General features: G+C 45.8%; 1 protein-coding gene across 1 annotated transcript in view; it reads left to right on the top strand.

The window, feature by feature from the left end:
• Window positions 1–422: 422 nt before the first annotated feature.
• FREM3 (FRAS1 related extracellular matrix 3) overlaps window positions 423–20674 on the top strand; it is a 115333-nt gene continuing 95081 nt past the window's right edge. The window contains 2 exon segments of the mRNA XM_073341227.1: window positions 423–5655; window positions 8000–8089. Of these exon segments, the coding sequence (XP_073197328.1) occupies window positions 540–5655; window positions 8000–8089 (5206 nt within the window). The 5' untranslated portion in view covers window positions 423–539.

Raw genomic sequence — 20674 nt, 5'->3', positions numbered from 1 at the left:
CGTTTAAACAGAGTGCAGAGTCTGGCTCTGAAAGCTGATCCAAGGAAGCATGGGGAAGCTGTAGTTCACAACAAACCATCTTATGTGAGGTGAGAGATTAGTATATCAGAGAATAAACTGAAGTCTTTGTGCCCTAGGGGGGTACACACTAACCTAGAGCCATTTGTGGTGGGACTAGAGCCCCAGTCACTTGAAGTCACTGCAGTCCCAGAAGAGACGAGTGAGTCCCTGTAGTGGAAAATCAGAGCCCAGCAGGAGGGTTCCTGTCTCCTGCGGGCTGGGTTAGTTTGTGCAGGAGCTGCTTTCTCCTCTAGGCTGTAGGGCTGGCGCTGGGTCCCCGGGTGAGCTGTGTCAGGCTGCGCCGGGGCGGTGCTAGGAGCTGCCGCCCGCTTCTCTTTCGTACCTGCAGCCGGCTGGGGCAGAACAGAGCGCACCGCTGCTAGAAGAGGAGGCGGCCAGTGCACCTTGCCGCGGAGCCGCCCCAGCCGGTGCAGCAGCAGCCGGGCTCCCAGAGCAGGACACCCCGGCTAAAGGGGGCGATGGCTAGTGATCACTGCCTGGTGCTGCTAGCCGGGCTGCTGCTGTGCAGCCTGGCGGCGCGGCGAGAAGCGCAGCAGGACCCGGACCCGCTTCCTCTCCTCCTGCCCCCGGGACTCGGTGGCGGAGGGCTGCTGGTGGCCGGCAGGGGGCTGCGGGTGCCCTGCGGCCGCTCCGTGGCGCTAGACCCGGCGCGGGACCTGGCGATCCGCGTGCCGCCGGGGGAGACGTGCGAGCTGACGGCGCTGGAGAGCGAAGAGCCGGGCCCGCCCCGCCCCGGCGCCCTCTCCCCCAGGCGCTTCCCCTGCCGCTTCGGCCCCGGCCAGGTCACCTACACCCACTACGGCGCCCCCCGCCCCGGCCGCTACCGCCTGCGCCTCCAGCTGCGCTCGGGCTCGCCCCGCCGCCCGCGCCTCCTGCCCCTGGCGCTGCCGGTGGAGGTGCTGGCCCGGCCGCCGCGCCTGCTCCGCCGCCACCTGCCGCTGGAGGTGGAGTCGCGGCTGGGGCTCAGCCCGCCCCTGGACGCCAGCGTGCTGGGCTTCCCCGAGGGTCGCTGCCGCCTCACCGCGCGGCCCCCGTCCGACGGCGGCGCCCCCTTGCCCGCCCACGGGCGCCTGGTGGACTCCGACGGGCGCCCGCTGCCCCCCGGCTACAGCAGCGAGTGCGGCCGCTTCCTGCGGGCGGGGATCCGCTACCAGCACACGGCGGCCGAGCCCTGGTCCCGCCGCGACGCCATCCCCATGCGGGTGGAGCTGCTGGCCGGCGCGGAGCCGGAGTACTTCCAGGTGGCGGTGCGGCTGCGGGGCGGCGCGGCCAACACGGCCCCCTCCCTGGGCTTCGCGGCGCTGCTGGTGGCCGAGGTGGGTCAGTTCGTGCTCACCGCCCTCACCCCCGACATGCTGGCGGCCGAGGACCTGGAGAGCCCCCCGGACCTGCTGCTCTTCAGCCTCACCGCGCCCTGGCCCAGCCCCAGCCCCAGCCCCGGCGGGCGGGAAGGCGAGAATCTCCGGCTGCGGGGCTACCTGCTCAGCACCGACGAGCCCGGCCGGCCCCTCACCTCCTTCACCCAGCGGGAGCTGAGGGAGCTGAAGATCGCCTACCAGCCGCCCACTGTGGACTCGGACCAGGAGCGCATCTTCCAGATGGAAATGAAGGTGCTGGACCCTGAGGGCGCCTCTTCCCAGCCCTTTGCCTTCATGGTGGTGGTGAAGCCCATGAACACGCTAGCCCCAGTGGCTACCTTCAGCCAAGCCGCTGGCCCCCAGCTCATGCTCTTTGAGGGGCAGTCGAGGCCTCTGTCTGGCACTCTGGAGATAAGCGATGAGGACAACTTGAGCGAGGTGAAGGTCTGGGTGACACGGGGCCTGCGACATGGCGAGCTCAGGGTACTGGGCGCGCCACCCGGCCGCGAGTACTTCACAGCAGCCGAGCTGGAGGCTGGGCAGGTAGTTTACCAGCACGATGGCAGTGAGCACAGCTACAGTGACAACACCGTGTTCCTCATGGAGGACGGGCAGCACCAGGTGGAGTTTCTTTTCCCCATCATCATCGCCCCTGTTGATGACCAGCCACCCCTGCTCAACGCCAACACTGGGCTGGTGCTGAGAGAGCGCCAGGCTGTCCAGATCTCACCCTTCGTTCTCAGCGCCACTGACATTGATTCTGAAGAGTCGACAATTCGCTTTATACTTCAGAAGGACCCTGAGGAGTCTGCCCACGCCTCACACTCCCACTGCCTGGGTGAGCTTCTCCTGTGCCAGGCAGAGACACCACCATCCTATGAGAGGGAAGAGGACATGGAGGAGGCCTCCTCATGGCACTTTGTGGAAAGTGAGGGTGTGTATGAGAAGGTGGTGAGTGAATGGCTGCAGCAGGACATCCTGGATGGAAGGCTGTTCTACAGGCACACAGGACCCCATAGCACCAGTCCTGTGATAGACCAGTTTGTGTTCCGCCTCCAGGATGACAATGAGCCCCCTAACCAGTCTGGGGAGCAAATATTCACCGTCAAAGTGCAACCAGTAGACAATTTGCCCCCACAGCTATACCCAGGCACTAGCCTCCAGATGGCAGTCTTGGAGTACCAGGTGACCCAATTCAGAAAGCGCTATCTGTGCTACACTGACCTGGACACAGATGACAGCGAGTTGAAATACACCCTGCTTACACCCCCAACTGACATAGATGAGAACCACCCTCTGCTGGCTGGAGAGATCGTGCTGGCTGACAACCCTCTGGTGTCCATTACTCAGTTCACCCAAGCCCAGGTCAACCATCAGAAGGTGGCATACCGGCCTCCTGACCAGGAGCTGGGTATCACCCCAAGGGTGGTACAATTTAACTACAGTGTAGAGGACTCAGCAAGCAACTCTATGCCAGGGACCTTCACAATCTTCCTGCAGCCAGTGGACAACCAGCCACCCCAGATCACCAACATGGGCTTCACTGTGCTCGAGGGGAGCAGCTTCCTTCTCACCACCAGTCAGTTGGATGCCACTGACCAGGACACGGACACAGACCAAATTGTCTTCATCTTAAACCAGGCACCCCAGCATGGCCACCTGCGCTACCTGGAGGGGCTGATGGTCCAGGGGGAATCTTTCCTGCTAGATGATATTGCCAGTGGGCGTATATCCTACCAGCACAGTGGTGATGAGTCCACCAATGACTTCTATCAACTGGAAGTGAGTGATGGCATCCACCATGTGCCAATCACTGTTAGGATCACTGTGCAGCCAGTGGACGATGAAAGGCCTAGCATCACTCTACCTGGTGGTAATGGGCTGCTGGGACCCTCTATTGACGTGCTAGAAAATGGTGTCACTGAGATCACTACTTCCCTTCTCCAGGGCACAGATGAAGATACTGATGATCTGGCACTGACTTTCTTTGTGAAGGATCCGCCCAAGCTGGGTGACATTCTGGTAAATCGGGTGCCCATGGAGAGATTCACCCAGCAAGACCTTATCAGTGGGACAATAGTCTATGCTCACACTGGTGGAGAGATTGGCCTGAAGAAGAGATATGACTCTTTCAATCTGACCATCTCTGACCTCTCCCATGAGTGGGTGGTGGGAGGCAGCACGGTGCAAGGGGTATGTGTGTCTGTGACTGTGCTGCCTGTGGACAGCATTGCACCTAAAGTGATTGTGGGGCCCGAGCTGTTCATTGTCTCAGAGGGAGGAAAGAAAGCCCTGGCCCAGCAGCAACTGGATGTGGAGGATGTGGATACTCCCATAGATGACATTTTGTGCACCATCACTGTTCAGTCCACTTCTGGATACCTGGAGAACATCTCTCCAGCCCCGGGGTCTGAAAAGTCTAGGGCTGGCACTGCCATTAGCACCTTCTCCATCAAAGATGTTCACCTGGGACATATCAGCTATGTTCAGAGCATCCACAAGGGGGTGGAGCCCTTAGAGGACAGATTCACTTTCTGCTGCTCTGATGGCGTCAACGTCTCCCCACACCACTTCTTCCCCATTATCATCATCCCTACCAATGATGAAAAGCCTGAGCTGTCTGTGCGTGAGTTTGTGGTGCTGGAGGGGATGAGTCTGGTTATTGACACGCCCATCCTCAATGGCTCTGATGCTGATCTTCCCCCAGACCACCTGCACTTCTTCATCAGTGTTCCCCCCAAGCATGGGCAAATTGTGCAGCAGCTGGCAACTGGTGCCATACCTATCCGCAACTTCACAATGGAGGAGATCCAGGAGGCCTCCAGCATTGTCTATGAGCATGATGACTCCGAAATTAAAGAGGACAGCTTCAAAGTCCAGCTAAGTGATGGCCAGCACACAGTGGAACAGAAAGTGCTGATCATGGTGATCCTTATGGATGATGAGACCCCTCGGATGACTATTAATGATGGGCTGGAGATAGAGATTGGTGGGTCTAAGGTCATCACGAACAGAGACCTTAAAGCCACAGACATAGATTCAGAAGACAGGAACCTCACCTACATCATCCGCTTGGCACCCAGGCAGGGTCTTCTGCAGCATGTGAGCAGACGCGGGGAGCCATTAGGCAATATTACAGTGGGCATGAACTTCACCCAGGATGATATAGACCATGGTTTTATCCGTTATACTCATACTGGCCAACAAGGGGTCCGTGACCTGGTTAAATTTGATGTCACTGATGGCATTAACCCCTTGATAGACAGATACTTTTATATTACCATCAGCGGCATTGACATAGTCTTTCCTGAGGTGATTAACAAAGGAGTAACTCTGAAAGAGGGTGGGAAGGTGACGCTCACAACTGACCTGCTCAGCACTAGTGACATTAACAGCCCTGATGAGAACCTGCGCTTTGGCATCACCCGGGCCCCTAGCCGAGGGCACTTAGAGAGCTCAGACAGTCCTGGGGTGCCTGTTGCTTCCTTCTCTCAGCTCCAGCTAGCTGGCAATAAGATTTACTACATCCACACTGCAGAGGATGAGGTGAACATGGACAGCTTCGAGTTTGAAGTGACAGATGGCTATAATCCGGTCTTCCGCACCTTCAGAGTCTCCATTACAGACGTGGACAATAAAAAGCCAATTCTGACTATCCATGACCTTGTAGTAGAGGAAGGGAAGACCAAACTGATTACCCCCTTTGAGTTGACTGTGGAAGATCAGGACACCCCTGACCATTTGCTCCGTTTCACGGTTACCCAGGTCCCTGTCCATGGCTGGATTTTATATAACAGCAGCTATCCTGTGACCAGCTTCACCAAATTAGATTTGAATGAGAATCTGATCAGCTATAGACATGATGGTACAGAAACAAGCCAGGATAGCTTCTCGTTCACTATGACTGACGGGACCCACACAGACTTTTACATTTTCCCTGACACCATTCTGGAGACTCATCAACCCCAGACGTTGAAGATCCAGATCAATCCCCAGGACAATGGGGTGCCACAGTTAGTGGTGAACAAAGGTGCCCCGACTCTGAGAAACCTTCCGACTGGACACTTGGGCTTCTTGATCACCAGCAAGTCACTGAAGGCAGAAGACCGAGACAGCCCACACAAACTGCTGAAGTACAAAATCACAGATAGCCCAGACCATGGATTCATCATGAATATTGGCCTTGGAAATGAGAGCATTTACACATTTACACAAGGTTGGTGATAATGGATTTATTCATTTACAGCCTTTAGATCCAGGAATATACCTTAGACAATTCACTTGCTCACCTGTGAGGTAATTTAAGGTTAAACTGGATTGTCTTTTAAAAATAATGACAAAAACTTAAAGATCTTAAACCATTTACAAGGTACATGGGTAGCCTTGAAATTACAAATAAATACATTTTAAAAGGAAGCTGAAAGGCTTGTTTTACCTGCCAACACTTAACCTAAAGTTCTCTTTCTTACTTGCAAGACTTGATAACATCCCTAACGTGTGGTCAGGTCCTGGTACAATGCATCAGGAGGCACAGGGTAATATTTTCAAAAGCACCTGAGTGTTTCTCTACACAGCCCGTGCTGTGAGCCTGGGTTAACAGACTTGGGATTGTGGGACTTACATTAGTGCTCTAAAACTAGCTGTGTAGCCAGCACTTTGAAGTTGCAGGTTGGGCTGGAGCTCAAGCTCTAAAGCCTAGAGATGTGGTGGGTTTCAGAACCTGAGCTGCAACTTCAATGTGGTGTCAACACAGCTATTTTTAGAGCACTAGCATGAACCCTGCAAACTCGAATCTGTTGACCCAGGCTGGGAGGCTTGCTGCTGGTTTGTTTCCACAGGCTGTGTAGACATACTTTATGTGATTTACAAAAAAAGAAAAGGAGTACTTGTGGCACCATGGTCTGTGTGTATAAAAACATCTGTATTTTCCACAGTATGAATCCGATGAAGTGAGCTGTAGCTCACGAAAGCTTATGCTTAAATTGGTTAGTCTCTAAGGTGCCGCAAGTACTGCTTTTTTTTTTGCGAATACAGACTAACACGGCTGTTACTCTGAAACCTGTCTTTATGTGATTTAGGAGCACATGCCCTATTGACTTTCAATGAGACTTGAAAGGGGTGCCTAAATCACTCTAAATCACATTTGAAACTGGGACTTCAGAGCCTAAATCAAGTAAATACTTTTGAAAAGTGTAGCCCTAGCCTCTATTCCTGTCTTGCTGTGTAAGTTATGAGAAGTCATTCCACGTTTCTGCTTTGGTTTCACCATCTGTAAAAATGGGCTGAAAATGTCTGGAGATTTACTGATGGTGTGTATTGTTCTGTCACAGGACATAAGTAATTCCCATTGATAGCAATGTGGAGTTACTCATCTCTTATGGGGGAGAATCAAGTCTTAATTTGGCCCCAGAAGTGCTTTGACCCTAGATCTCTGGTCCAGCTCCCATGGGTAGATTCCTGAACAAAGTAGGGACAAAGGTAAAAGGGGGAAGGCAGCCACCTTTGTTTCTGGATTTAGAGAAAGAAGAAAAAGCTATTAGGTTGAAAATCTGTATGATTTCAGATTTTTCGTTCTTTATTATCACTTTACTTAAAAGTCTTTCGGTTAATCTTTCAAGCTCTAATGTAGTAAAATTTGTTTACAATTCAGCTGCAAATGTTCCACACCTGTAAAGAATTAGGATTTCAGTTTAACTAAAAGTACTGAAATCAACCATGAGGCAAGCAGGTACCACTGCTATTGAAGTCCACAGGAGTTAACACCCATGTATGGCAGGGTAGCATTAGATCCAGGACATTTGCATTGCTGAGTTGGGTATGAAGAAATGGGTACTTTAAGATGCACAAAGAATGTTCACTTAAAACTGAAACTGTCAACTTATTTCTTGTGTGTGAAGAAGCAAAAGTAAAAGATCTTCAGTGAGCTTTGAATCAGACTTTTAGTAAATTCAGAAATAGTCACTATAAAGTAAAATTAATTAAAATTTCCACACTATTTCATCTGATACCCAGTCATTTGAAATAGTTGTGTGGTACAGGTTGTTGGGGTTTTTTTTATTTTGTTTTTTTTTAAAGCACAAAACTATGGGGATCAAGTTTTATTCCCCAATGTACAATTTAGGTGTAGCATAGTCATTCTCATTATAATGGGTGAAGGGTTTCTGAAAACTAGAATTTGCAATTAATTTAAACTTTTAAATACTATATTAAAGAACAGATTAAAACAAAACAGAAGTTAGTTTTTTAGCTTTAAATTAATAATCAGGTTAATTACTGCTGAACTGCAGAGCAAGGACCATGGTAGGAACTAATGCTACTGCAATAGAGTTTGAGTTCTTGTTTATACAATTTAAAGTGATACATCTTCTAAAACTGGCTTTTTCTTTGTTTGACAAAGAACAGTGTTAAAGTATTATTCTTCAAAAACAATTAGTAATTTATGAGAATGTTATCAAATATTGTTTACTAAATTAAAATACTAAAGTTCAAAATCTATTGGTAAGTGTTATATTTTGCAGTAAAATGCTGTGGTGATTCACTTAGCATGTTTCATTTATCAGCTGATATTGATGAAATGAAGATCAGCTATGTCTTGAAAGAGGGCGATAGTTCTACCAGTGACATCATCTACTTCTCTATTGAAGACAATGGTAAGGTTATACTTCTTATATATACTATATCTTAAAATGAGATCCAGCAACAGAATAGTATTGATATTGGAATTATAAAATACTTCACTCTATTTTACTGCAAGTTCATGAGTTTTGCATACAGTTTTATACTGAGATAATGGATGAATCACTTATTAAATATATAATGTTAAAATTAATGTAAATTGCTAAGGAAAACTAAATGGTGTAAGAAGTTCTTAATGAGTTACAAAATCTTTCACCATGGTGTTGCTAATTCAAATCTTCTCACAGTTCAGTAGTAACTAGAAGATGTTACCATATGATTGCTGTTCAGTGGAAAGTGTTGGTTCTATCTAGTTCCTAGTGATCAGCCATGCTCATTACAAAAACTTAATATTACTATAGGTGGCTCTTGTTAATAGTGTCAGCAGAGAGACCAAGAACAGAATCAGCATGGAGACTGAACACTACATTGCCAGCACACCATCTAGGTGGTCCCTCTAGATCAGGGGTCGGCAACCTTTTAGAAGTGGTGTGCCGAGTCTTCATTTATTCACTTTAATTTAAGGTTTTGCATGCCAATAATACATTTTAACGTTTTTTAGAAGGTCTCTCTCTATAAGTCTATATATTATATAATTAAACTATTGTCGTATGTAAACAAGGTCTTCAAAATGTTTAAGAAGCTTCATTTAAAATTAAATTAAAATGCTGATCTTACGCTGCCAGCCCGCTCAACCCGCTGCCAGCCTGGGGTTCCGTTCACCTAGGCCGGCAGCGGGCTGAGCGGGTCTTGCGGCCAGGACCCCGGCTGGCAAGGGGCAGGCAGCCAGAACCCCAGACCGGCAGCGGGCTGAGCAGTGCCGGCGGCCGGGACCCCAGACCAGCAGTGGGCTGAACGGCTCACTCAGCCCCGCTGCCGGTCTGGGGTCCCGGCCCTGTCCACATAGAGTGGGTACCTACCTTCTCCCTGGTTCTAGCCATTCTCTTCCTCTCTCTGCACTGAGATGAGGGCGGGAGTGCACTGAGTACAGGGCTGGGGGTGAAGGAGCAGGCTGGGGGTTGGGGTGCAGAGTCTGGCCAGGAGCTAGAATGAGGAAGGGGGCTCAGGGTTGGGGCAGGAGGTTTGGGTGTGGAGCTCTTACCTGGGCAGCTCCCATTTGGTGCAAGGGGTGCAGGTGGGACTGTGTGTGTGTGTGTGTGCGTGTGTGTGCAGGAACTCCCGTTTGGTGCTCAGGGTGGAGGTGAGGATGTGGGGGATGCAAGAGTCAGGGCAGGGGGCTGGGGGGGTGTGAGTAGGGTGCCGGAGTCAGGGCTGGCGTTGTGGGGGGGTGCAGGGGTAAGGACAGAGGCTTGGGAGTGTGTGAGGGCGGTGCAGGGGTGAGGGCAGAGGGCTGGGGCATGTGGGCTGGGGTCGTGGGGGTGCTCCCAGCCACCTGCCCTGAGTGGCAGGGGGCTGGAGGGGATATGCCCTGATTCCACCCCCCTTCCCCAAGGTCTCCGGAGCAGAGAGCGCAAGTGCGCTGCAGCTCCGCTTTTCCCTCTCCCCCTCTGTAGCAAGGGCCGTCAGCTGATTGGCCACAGGGAGGGAGAGAAGGAGTGGCAGTAACCCAGCACACTGGGGGAAGAGGCGGGGGGAAGGGGGATGCTTGCCTGTCCTGCAAGGAGAGAGCGGTGGGCGGGAGGGCGGAGAAGAGCGGGCCGGGCAGGATTTTTAGTGGCACGCTGCTGTCTGCTGGGGTCCGCAGCAGACAGCAGCGTGCCATTAAAAATTGGCTCGCATGCTGTCTTTGGCTTTGCTTTGCCGACCCGTGCTCTAGATCAAGACTGAGATACTGGTATGCTGCTGATAGGGCAGCCTGGTTAAATTTGTACTGCTGTCACCTATGCTGGGGCCATCTTTACATGATGTGAATTGTCATAGCTATAACGACTTAAACGAAGTTATGACAAAGCACACCAGTCAAGGATCTGCTGTGCAGGTATCTGTTTTGAGTACTTCAGCTTTCAGTGATGTCAGTTTGGCATTATTCACCTTATGAACACTGGTAATGCATGCACTATTTTGCCTTTTGCAGTAACGAAATGAAATGAATGAAATAGTTGGGGTATTTTGCTTGTTTGTTTTAACAAGGGCTCAATCCTGCAAGTGTTTTGCATTTTGAATTCTTATTGAAGTTAACAGGAGTTCTGCATATGGGCCCTAGTTGAGGGAAGACAGGAAGATTCATTCTGTGGTATTACCATAGCAGAAATTGTCCATTGAATTTTGCAGACTGATTAACATCTATCATTATATGCTTTCATAATAAGTGCTGCAAACTTCCTGGCTGATTCAATGTAATGAGGCTAATGGAAGTTCTGTGTGTGGATGGTTTGCAGGATCAGGCCCTAAGTGTAACATTCCATAAAAATTACATTTTTTTTTAAATGCACCCCTTTTGAGTGTTCGCTGTCAGTCCTTAAACGAAGGCTGTAATAGCATTAAAATACTTTCTCCAAAATGGTTGACCCAAAATCAAATCTAGTTTCTGGTACAATGACTGTCACCATGTTGTTTTAGTTCAGTGTGTTATATCCTGTTCTAATTATAGGAAACAAGGAAAGCGGCCCGGTAAATGGTGCTCTTTTTGAATGGTGAGCGCTGTAGTCTATTGAAAAATGGAACTGATTCTGTTCTCACTTGTGCCAGTGTACTTCACTGTAGTTAATAGAGTTATGCCAGTTTAAAACTGGTCCAAAATTAGACTCTGGACCAATGATCACGTTTATTCTTCGGACCTGCTCTTCCTGTCCAGAGGAGAAAACGGGCTGCCTCGGAGAGCCAGCGAGCAGCGGGGAGTTTGGGCTGCAGATCATGCCGAGGCTGGTATGCTGCACTGCTCGCCATTGAAAGGCACCCTGATATCCACCCTTCCCATTAGCACAGGCAGCGGTGGATGGAACGTTTTCTTTTCTCATTGATGTCCTTTACCACCTGCCATTAGTTCAGACTCTCCTCTGGTGTGTCAAAGCCAGAGAGGAGGAGTTGCTGTTGCTTCCTACAGTTGTAGTTCACTGTGCAAGTGGCCTTGTAAATTGTGAGCCTTTGAAAGGGGATTGTACCATGCAGAGTGCCTCTTTCCTCACTCCTTCCCTCTCCAGTTAGCCATACCTCTATTCGTGGAAAGCTGAGTTTGTTGACTGAGCTTCAGGCAGCTGCAGCTGCTAAGCAGTGGGGAGATGTTACTGCATGTCACACCCAGCCACAATCTAGCCTTGTTTAGGGGTTTCAAGATCGGGTCCATGGGCTTATAGTTACACAGAAATAGAGTCACAAGAATGACTTTGCATATTTATTGTATCATATCATATGGAAGTAACATGTTATTTACAAATAGGACAAATGTCACAATGTGCAGTTGTGTTAATACAAAAATAGTTGAACCGTACATTGTTGCATGGAGACAGATCACGTATTCTCTAGCGACTTCCAATAAAAATTGGTGTTTAGCTTGTACCTGGGATTTACAGAGTTTAAAATGTAGGAAATGTACAAATAAATAAATAAAATAAATGAGCTTGGGAAAAAGACCTAACTTACAGCAGAAAAGCCAAGGCAAGTGGTCATGAGCAGAGTTTGTACTTTCTCCTCAGAGTACTCAAAAATACTTCATATTATTAAAATCGAAATGTGTTAAAATATCATTGTAGATGAAAATTCAACCTCACTAAAGCTCTAAGTTATTCCTCTTTCAGCAACCGTAGCTTGGACATTTGTACATATAGGGCTAAACTGTTGCTTAAAATTATGTGAATTTACCTCATTCGTGTTGTTTCTGCTGAGGATCCAACTTTAACGTTCTGTGATTCCAAAGCGCACTGATATTTTTGGTATCACTTTAAAGTTCATTAAGACATACTGTGTAAATGAGAGAACAGAAATCTGACATAAATGTCAGTGTTCTACCCACAACAGTTTATTACACAGACCCTTACAAGGTCATCTGTTGGAAAAAAGAAAGCTGATCGCAATAAAACAAATCTGTTTGCCAGCCAGTTACTCCAGGAGACTTATGGGAATGTGGGCCATGTATGTTGGTGGTATATGTTTATATGACTTAGCAGATGGATGAAGTCTAACAAAGTGCAGGAAGGAATTACAACCTATTGGGTAGATCTGGCATCCAAAGCTTGAAAAGGAGCTGCTTTTATAAAGGTTTCTGTAATTACAATAAATGTGCAATAAAAGAGTTCCATTCTTAATGGCTTTCAGGGTTGCTCTCTGTTTAGACGTCAAAAGATGCTTAACAAAATGGTCTCATGAGCCGAAAGATGGGTGTGAAGGGCAAAGGATTTTTAGAATGAAGTCGGAAGATAAAACAAATGCAAGTAATGAAAAGCTAGTGGCTATAAAAGTGTCTGGTTAGATTTTAATATTGATCAATTACTTAGTGGAAAGCTAGAGAAATTTAATGTGATGCTGTGGTGTTTTGAAAAGGTGGGCTACATTCTATTTGCTGAAAACAAGTTTCTAAAATAAAGGCAGCATATGAAGCCAGGGCAATTGCAGCCCATCCCTCTGCAGCTGTGGAGCACCCTATGGCATTGGAAATGGTGTGGCTATTCTACGTACAGGATGGAGATGGACTTTGGGCGATGGCTTTGGGCAAAAGGAAGGCTACATAGTAGATATGCACCTCATTTTATAACAGAGCCCAGCTCTGCAGGGATTCCTTGCCTGTCACATTCACAGCATGGGTGGGAGTGGGTGGGGTAACGTGTGTAAGCAACAAGATTCAAAGCACTTTCAGATTGGGGAAGGATGAGCTATTAGGCTATCGTAGCCGACTCAGAATAGCTCCATAGCCTGAGTGGGGAGGATATATTCTCTTTCACCCTTTTCTCTAGAGATACCTAATATGTTGTTCAGGATGGGCCAAATTTAGGGATTCTGCCTCCTCCGTGCAGGACTCCTGCTCAACAATGTCTGTTTTTCTTACCCAACTGAATAAATACAGGCATTTCTGAAATCCTATGGAGAGCTAGTTTATTGGATGATTTTACTTAAACAGTTAAGGCCATAGGCCAGAAGGCCCTGGAGCAGTGATACTCAGACCTCAGTAGTTCAGGAGCCAAATTAGCAATCAACATTACGCAGAAGAGCCACAGTAGTGTAAATTCATTGTTTCATTTAATATAGTTCTCTCTCTCTCTCTCAAATATTCTCACAGCAAATAAGTTAACTTAGTGCAGGTTGATAACTTAATTGGTCAATAACATAGTAAAAGCATCCTGGGTGGCTAATAACTTTGATTAATAGTTAAATCACACAGTGTTTTAATACCAGGTGCTGCAAAGAGTTGCAGGAGACACATTAATGAGCCACTGCCCTGGAGCAAATTCAGAGACACTGGGGTTTGGAAGCCAAACTCAGTACTACTTTTGCAGGGGAGCAAATCCCATCTGCAGCTCCAATGAGAGAATTTGGAAGAAACTACAAGAGCTTTTTCTCAGGATCATTTCTACAAGTTTTCCCACAGGGGACTTGTTCTCCCTCACTTATTTTACATTCACTTTTGTCTGAAAGCAAAACTGCAAAAAGGAAAGCAAAGGTGCTGTCCTGTTGCTGTTAAGAGAACAGCTTTGTGTACAGATTCTTTACCCAGGAGTGTTTTTAAAAACAAAAAATGAGAGCTTTGGACTGAGCACTCAGTGCCCCACGTAAGCAGGCTAGGGGCATTTCAGCACACTTGTAATGTAAATTTTTGCTGCTTTCCTCCTTTGATATGCCTGGGAAGTGTTGTTCTTTCCCAGTCCTAGACTCCATCATAGTGTGATGTCCCATTGTGTACTTTGCAAACTCACCATCGAACAGCATTGGAGCATGCAGACTGATAGCAATTTAGCTTAATTCCTGCCCTCCTCCCCAGGTTCCCGCAGTATTTCATGGCTTTTTAAAATTGTCAGCTGGCCATAATCTAAAAGCCAAGCTTTACAAAATTCTGTGCCTACAAGTTAGGCTTCTAAATCCTCACATAGCAGCTTAATAAGCAGCCTGATTTTCAAAAGAGCTGAGCACTTCAGTGGGAATCGTTAGGTGACAGCACTTTTGAAAATCAGGCCACTTATGCAGGGGCCTGTTTATAGGCACTGATTTTGATTTCTTTAATTATTTAAATCTTGGCTTTAGTCCTTAGGGAGTTATTAAAACTATCATTCACTTCAATGAAAGTTTTGTCAAGGTAAGGAATGCAGGACTCATCCCAGGGTTCTTACTACATGTCCATTATTTGAAAAGAAGATTTAGGACATCTATGGAATACTGGGAAGGGAACAGTCACTTACCTTAATCCTGTAGACAGCATGAATGCTGTTTTTCATCATAGTGATAGGCCACCAAAGAGAATGCATTACTATTGTTCTTTGTTTTACAATAGCACCTGGAAGTGCCAATCAAGATCGGGAGTAACCTCATTGTGCTAGGTGTTGTACAAACATCGAACAAATAAGCCCCAGTTAGATTTTGCATCCTGGCATGATGACCATAGTGGGAGCTGGCAGTTGGAAACACTTCTGAGACCTAAGAAATTAGGAAGACATCCTGTAAATTAACATTAAAATGTGCTTTAAATACACTCTTCTGTTTATAGGTGTACCAAGGGCTAATCTGGGAGTTGTAAATCTTGATTTGATTTTGCTGACCACCTGTAAGTAAGGGCCAGATCCTGATAAAATAGCAGAAGTGTCAATCGGCCAGATTCTGCTCTCTGTTACACCATTGTAAATCTGGAGAATCTCCACTGATGAGAGTGGAAGGTCTTTGGATTAATCTGTATGCACCTAATTTCAATGGGAGCAGGTCTGGTTCCTGAGGTGTAGGTATAGGAGGCTGACAGCTGTGGGTGGTTGGCAGGAGGCCATATATGTTTGTCCCAAAGTGTCCTATAATGAGTGTGAGTGCAGATTGGCTGATATAGATTATCACCTACTTCTAGTTTGAGTATCATGTTGATTCAGATGCTGGATGAGTGAATCTGACAAGATTCTTACTTTCCAGGATATCCTGACACCATTGTACAAAGATTAATGATCACTTCTGGATTTCTTTTGGTTTCGAAACAAGATGACTGAATCTGATAGGAACTTTCCTCCTTGCATATACTGGAATAGCATTGGACAAGCATTATCTTGTTCCACTACATAGAACAGCAATCAGCAACGTTTGGCCCTCCAGGGTAAGCCCCCTGGTGGGCTGGGTCGGTTTGTTTACCTGCCATGTCCACAGGTTTGGCCGATCACGGCTCCCACTGGCTGTGGTTCACCGCTCCAGGTCAATGGGGGCTATGGAAAGCGGCACGGGCTGAGGGATGAGCTGGCCACTGCTTCCGGCAGCCCCCATTGGTCTGGAGCGGCGAACTGCGGCCAGTGGGAGCTGCGATCTGCTGAACCTGTGGACCCAGCAGGTAAAGAAACCGGCCCGGCCACCAGAGGGCTTATCCTGGCGGTCCACATGCCAAATGTTACCGATCCCTGACATAGCTGAATAATGCAAGCATCTTTCTATCAGAGAATAATGCAGGAAAAATATTGCAGAATAGGAGCAATCTGACAATGGGATGGGTGGAGCAGAAGCTTTGATTCTTCCCTGTTGGTCTCCAGACACTGTGGAAACTAGCTAGGAGATCAGGGCATTGTGGCTTGTGGGATTGAAGTGGGATGGAAAAAATGGAGAAGCTCTTTGTGGTTAGCTCTCCTTGGGCCTTGGAGGATTTCCAGTCAGAAATCAACCCAGAAGGTCTACACAGACATTTCTAGTGGTCAACCACAGTAGTGCAATTTACTTAATCACTATAAGTAATTAAAAATACCCATACCCTTATTATGCAAATCTCTGTGCTCTGGCTAATAATTGCCCACAGCCAATCAGAGTGCAGGTAGGTGCATACTTGAGAAATGAGTTACTGTTATGAAAGTATCTGCACCCTGAGTGAATAAGGCAGTTCAGTTCAGTACATTTCCTGTTAATGATGGAACTAGTAGTCCCTAGTTGTACCTATTATATTTCCTCACCCAATTTCAGTACAAATCTTTAGTAAAACCACAATCACATTTCATTTTTATGCGCATTATCTTCAGTTTTCTCTTCTGTTATTGTTTCTTGATTTATGAACCATTACATCATTTTATGGAGGTCAGAATAATTTAAAATATTGGAACAATTTCAACCCTGATATAACTCAACTGATTTTAGTGGAATTATATCTGGGAAGAATTTGTCTTATGTTTACAAACAAAGATAGAATAGTAGGCAGCTTGGAAGTGTACAGCCTTCGTAGTCTGAATGAAACCAATTTCCTTTCTGGTTTAAGATGGGTGAGTAAATTATTTCATTCAGCTTTAGTCACATTGATTTTCAAGGAACTGGAAGGCCTCTGCTTCATAATCAACGAATACACTAAGCCATACTTCATAGCTGGCACTTTGTATCCTTGGCAACATTACAGCTGGAAGGATCTTCCCTTTTAGGAGCCAATAGAGTAGTCAATAGACAAAGCTATGAGAGCCTGCAAATGACCTTTGGACTGTACTCCCTTTGATGAAAGAAAAAAGTTGAACATAAGCCAGCTGGGAAGAAATTGGCAAAAAAGAAAATATATTTCTCGAGCCAATTATTTTCTAGCCCATTTTGTAATGCCATGTAACTGATGCCGTTAAACAACACATAGGTCTAGTCATTTATGACAGGTTGGAGATGTATTTCTTGTTTCCTTTTGCTAACATTGCACTTAGTATGCAGGAGAAGGTGCTATGAAGTGCCACCTACTTTTCTTCCAGAAGTCTTATTTTGCTGTCAGTTGATGAATATGTGAGTCCTTCACTGGCCATGGCATGACTAACTTGGCTAACTGCAAAATGATTAGAAAACCTGGGAGAGAGGGAACCACACACAGTGAACAGATGGTGACTTTCATTACTTATCGACCAGGGGACACAAGGAGGTCTGTTTAACTGGGAGCCTGTTTTTAGACATTTCATCAGCAATACTTCTAGTCTCTGCTAAACTGAGCAGTCCTATTAGATAAATTACTAGGCCATAAATGTACTATGGGATATTACTTTATATAAATAAAATGGAATAAGAAAGCTGGTGTCTGATTAAGGCAGTTGTACTGTGGGAGTAAATTAAAATGTAGCTGTGTGTATTTATAAATGAAAGTGGCTGAAGTTATCTATTATCTGGGTTTTTTGTATGCTAACATGACTGCCGTAACTTCAGGAAAAACTACATGACCATTGTCAATTAAGAGGGTATCATATCAATGAGTAGCAGCTGTCCAATGCAGAAAATAAGCAAACGGAAAATTAGAGGGAAAATAATTTTCTGTCCAGTCACTTTGGCTTGCAATAATGTTAGAAGTTACTTGTACCAATAAGAAGCAAAAGTAATTGAGACAGAAGTGTGATCTTTTAAGTTGATGGTGTTCCCTTTAAATCACATAATTTAATTTATGGGGGAAAGAAAGCTCTCTTTAATACACTAATTACAAATGTGAGTTGTTTTGATCTGCAACATAAGTATGATTTGCCAATTAGGGGAGTTACTGGGTAAGTTTATTGGTGGTGTGCATGCATAAGAGAGTATGACTGACTCAGGACCAAATTTTCAAAACGGTGGGGTATCCCTTTTACCTGCACAAACTGTACCCACTACTGAGTTGTCGGTGAAAATCTGAGTACTAGCTCCTATAATCAACTGATTACACCACAGATTGTGCAGTTAAATGCCCAAGTATTCAGATTTATGTCCATGGGTCATTTTACAGGCACAGATGTTGGCAAAAATTAAACCCACAAAAGGAGGTATGGTTCGTATTTATAAAATGTACTTTTAAATCTGAGTGAGGCAGTGTCATAATATTATGTTTGTTCAAAGAAACAATATGTAATGATTTGCAATATACTCTGAGCCTATTATTGTTGACTTTACTCTATGCTGACATTTAAATACTGAAGAAGTCATTATTTTTCCTGATGCTCTTCATGCAAAGCACAGTAGATGGAGTAGTGGGCACCAAACAATACCTCTCCAGGTTCTTTTATGTTCAGCGATGCTATGTATAAATAACTCTCTACCACCTGGAGGCTTCACCTTTTCTTTTTATAGTTATTAGTACCCTTAACCTTTTGACATCCACTATCGTTGCTGCCCTGGAGACCTCTTTTCAATTACTGTAGCAAAAAGAGTAAGGAGAGTTAACTGATGCTGAAGGCTACAGGGTTTTGCTGATATCCTGCAAGACTAGTTCAGACATCTTCTAAGCATTGCATGGAAAGCTGTTTTTACGCTTACAATTCTGTTGTATAAGGGAATTTTACTGCACTGTTTTAAAGATTGTCTGCTGACCATTTAAAAAAAATTAAGAACATTTCCCTATTATCAGGTCAATGCCCAAAATAAGCCTATAGGTAAGGGACACTTACCACACTAGTAATATAAAGTATGTGGGGTTCTTTTGTTCTGTGGGTCCTGCTTGGGATAGCTCCCAGCATGCCTGGGGTGATGTTTATGGGAGTTTTATCATTGACATTAATGGGGCCAGGATTTCAACTGTGGACTCCCACCCACCATAGACTGGTGATGGTGCAAGTACACTACATGTGGGGTTAAGGAAAATCCTGACATTCTCTAAAAGTATGACATTTTCTACATTTTTCTTGTTTTATACCAATCACAAAATTAAAAGAGGAGATTCAGCTACAGAGTTCAAATTCAGGTCTGAACTTCCTCAGAGTTCAAGATGTGTGTTCTGCCCATGCCCATTGCAGTAAGAAGTCTAAACTGCAAAGTTCAGATTTAGATCAGATCCAGATTCAGACTGGTTCAAGGTTGGCATAAGAGATGGGGTCTGATCCAGGGTTCTGGTTTGGCTCCATCTCTAATATGAATGTTAAATGCTATAAAAACATTTTGATTCCCCCTACCCTCTGCTCATCTGCTGCTCAGGAGTTGCACTGATTTAACACAATGCTCATAGACTGACAAACAGCAGCCAGACACTGACTACAGTATTGTTTGGTTATTACTGATTTGGGGCCAGATTTGAAGTGACAAGAGCTATACCTGGTTACAGATCCAACACCTCCATCCAGGTACTCAGATTAATTTAATCTTGTTGAGCATGTGGAGGATTCCTCTGGTGATTTCCAAGGCTCTGTTCCTCCACTCTTTTTCCATAATATCATCTTCCTTTCCCTTATTTAAATGTTTTATGGGTTTGACTTTCTCCATTTCCATCAAGTTATGTCATTTGTCATCATCCCAGCTATCTTCTTATGACTGGGAGATTTCCATTCTGTAGTATTAGAGACTATAACGTGGTGCCTGGTATCCATGAAAACCTAGGGGAGGGGGAGTTGTGCAGTGTCAGGGGAAGCATACCTACAAAGCCCGCCATGCTCTTACCTCCTTGATGCACCCCTTGGGTCGGATAGTGCCCTCTGGGCCTAACAGAAAGCATACTCTATCCTTAGCGGAGCATAGAGCGTGAAACTGTGACACACCCTTTCCACTTCCTTTCAGACCTCACAGAGGCCAGTCAAAATCTGGATTTAAGAAGAAGAATATAGGCTAAATTTTGCCCTCTGTTTAAACATATCCAGTAAAATCATTGGGGACATGTGAGTGTAACTGTGATCATAACGTGGCCCAATGTGTTTTGTTTTTTGTTTTTCCACTGTTTTTTATAAAAATCTCCATTAAACATTTTTTTTTTTTTTTTTTTATTTTTAAGCTTTCAGCTACTGTAACTAGCTCACATCTTTTAGAAGTGTGGCGAGTAGTGCTTTTGCTTTTTGTCAGTAGGGGATAGACTGTGAATCAAAGGGGGAAGTCTAATTGGTGCTGTGCATGCCCTGCATTACTCTGATTTGCCTTTAATCTTGTTGTCAGTCAGGATTTGCTCTCCTGTCCTGGGTAAAGAAAGAGTGTTTTAAAATGTACACTTATCTCACTAGGATAACAGTGTTGAAAAAATTGAGAGGTAAAACATAATATGACCCTATTGCTTTTCCTTATTGCAGAACCCGTATCTTCCCCCAAGAAAGCTAGCATTATGATACTAAGATTAGTTGTACTTTTATATGTATGTGCTTTTCTATAGGTCTTGAACCGGTGTGCATAGATAAGGCCTGATTACACTGATGTAGCTGATGTCTTCAATACAGCTATTCCTAGTTTACACTACTGTATGTGTGATGGAAGAACTAGAGCCATAGAGTTTGGTGTGAATTATCTGTATACATTAGTATCAGTAGTCAAAATCAGGGAAAAATGTAAGGAAAATCAGTGTGAAATCGAGACCCCTCCTCTGTTGGTGCTGAGGGTCTGTCCTGGGTAGAATCAGCATGGTTCTCTCGAGTATGGGAGTTTGGGGAACCTGAAGTGAGGGTATGCATCGCACACAATCCACAAAACAGATTTAGGTTCATAAGAGAGGTTGGGGGAGGGACTCATCAGCCAGCTTCTCTCCAGTCCTACCTTTTTCAGGCATAAGAGGGGCACAAGCTATTTAAGCTCCAAAGGAGGGGGAGGGGCAGGTAATAGCTGAAGAGTGGCTTTGC

The sequence above is a fragment of the Lepidochelys kempii genome, chromosome 4 (assembly GCF_965140265.1).
Source record: "Lepidochelys kempii isolate rLepKem1 chromosome 4, rLepKem1.hap2, whole genome shotgun sequence".
NCBI lineage: Eukaryota > Metazoa > Chordata > Testudines > Cheloniidae > Lepidochelys > Lepidochelys kempii.
The sequence above is the reverse complement of the archived record's forward strand: the minus strand, read 5'-3'. Positions and strand labels throughout refer to the sequence as shown.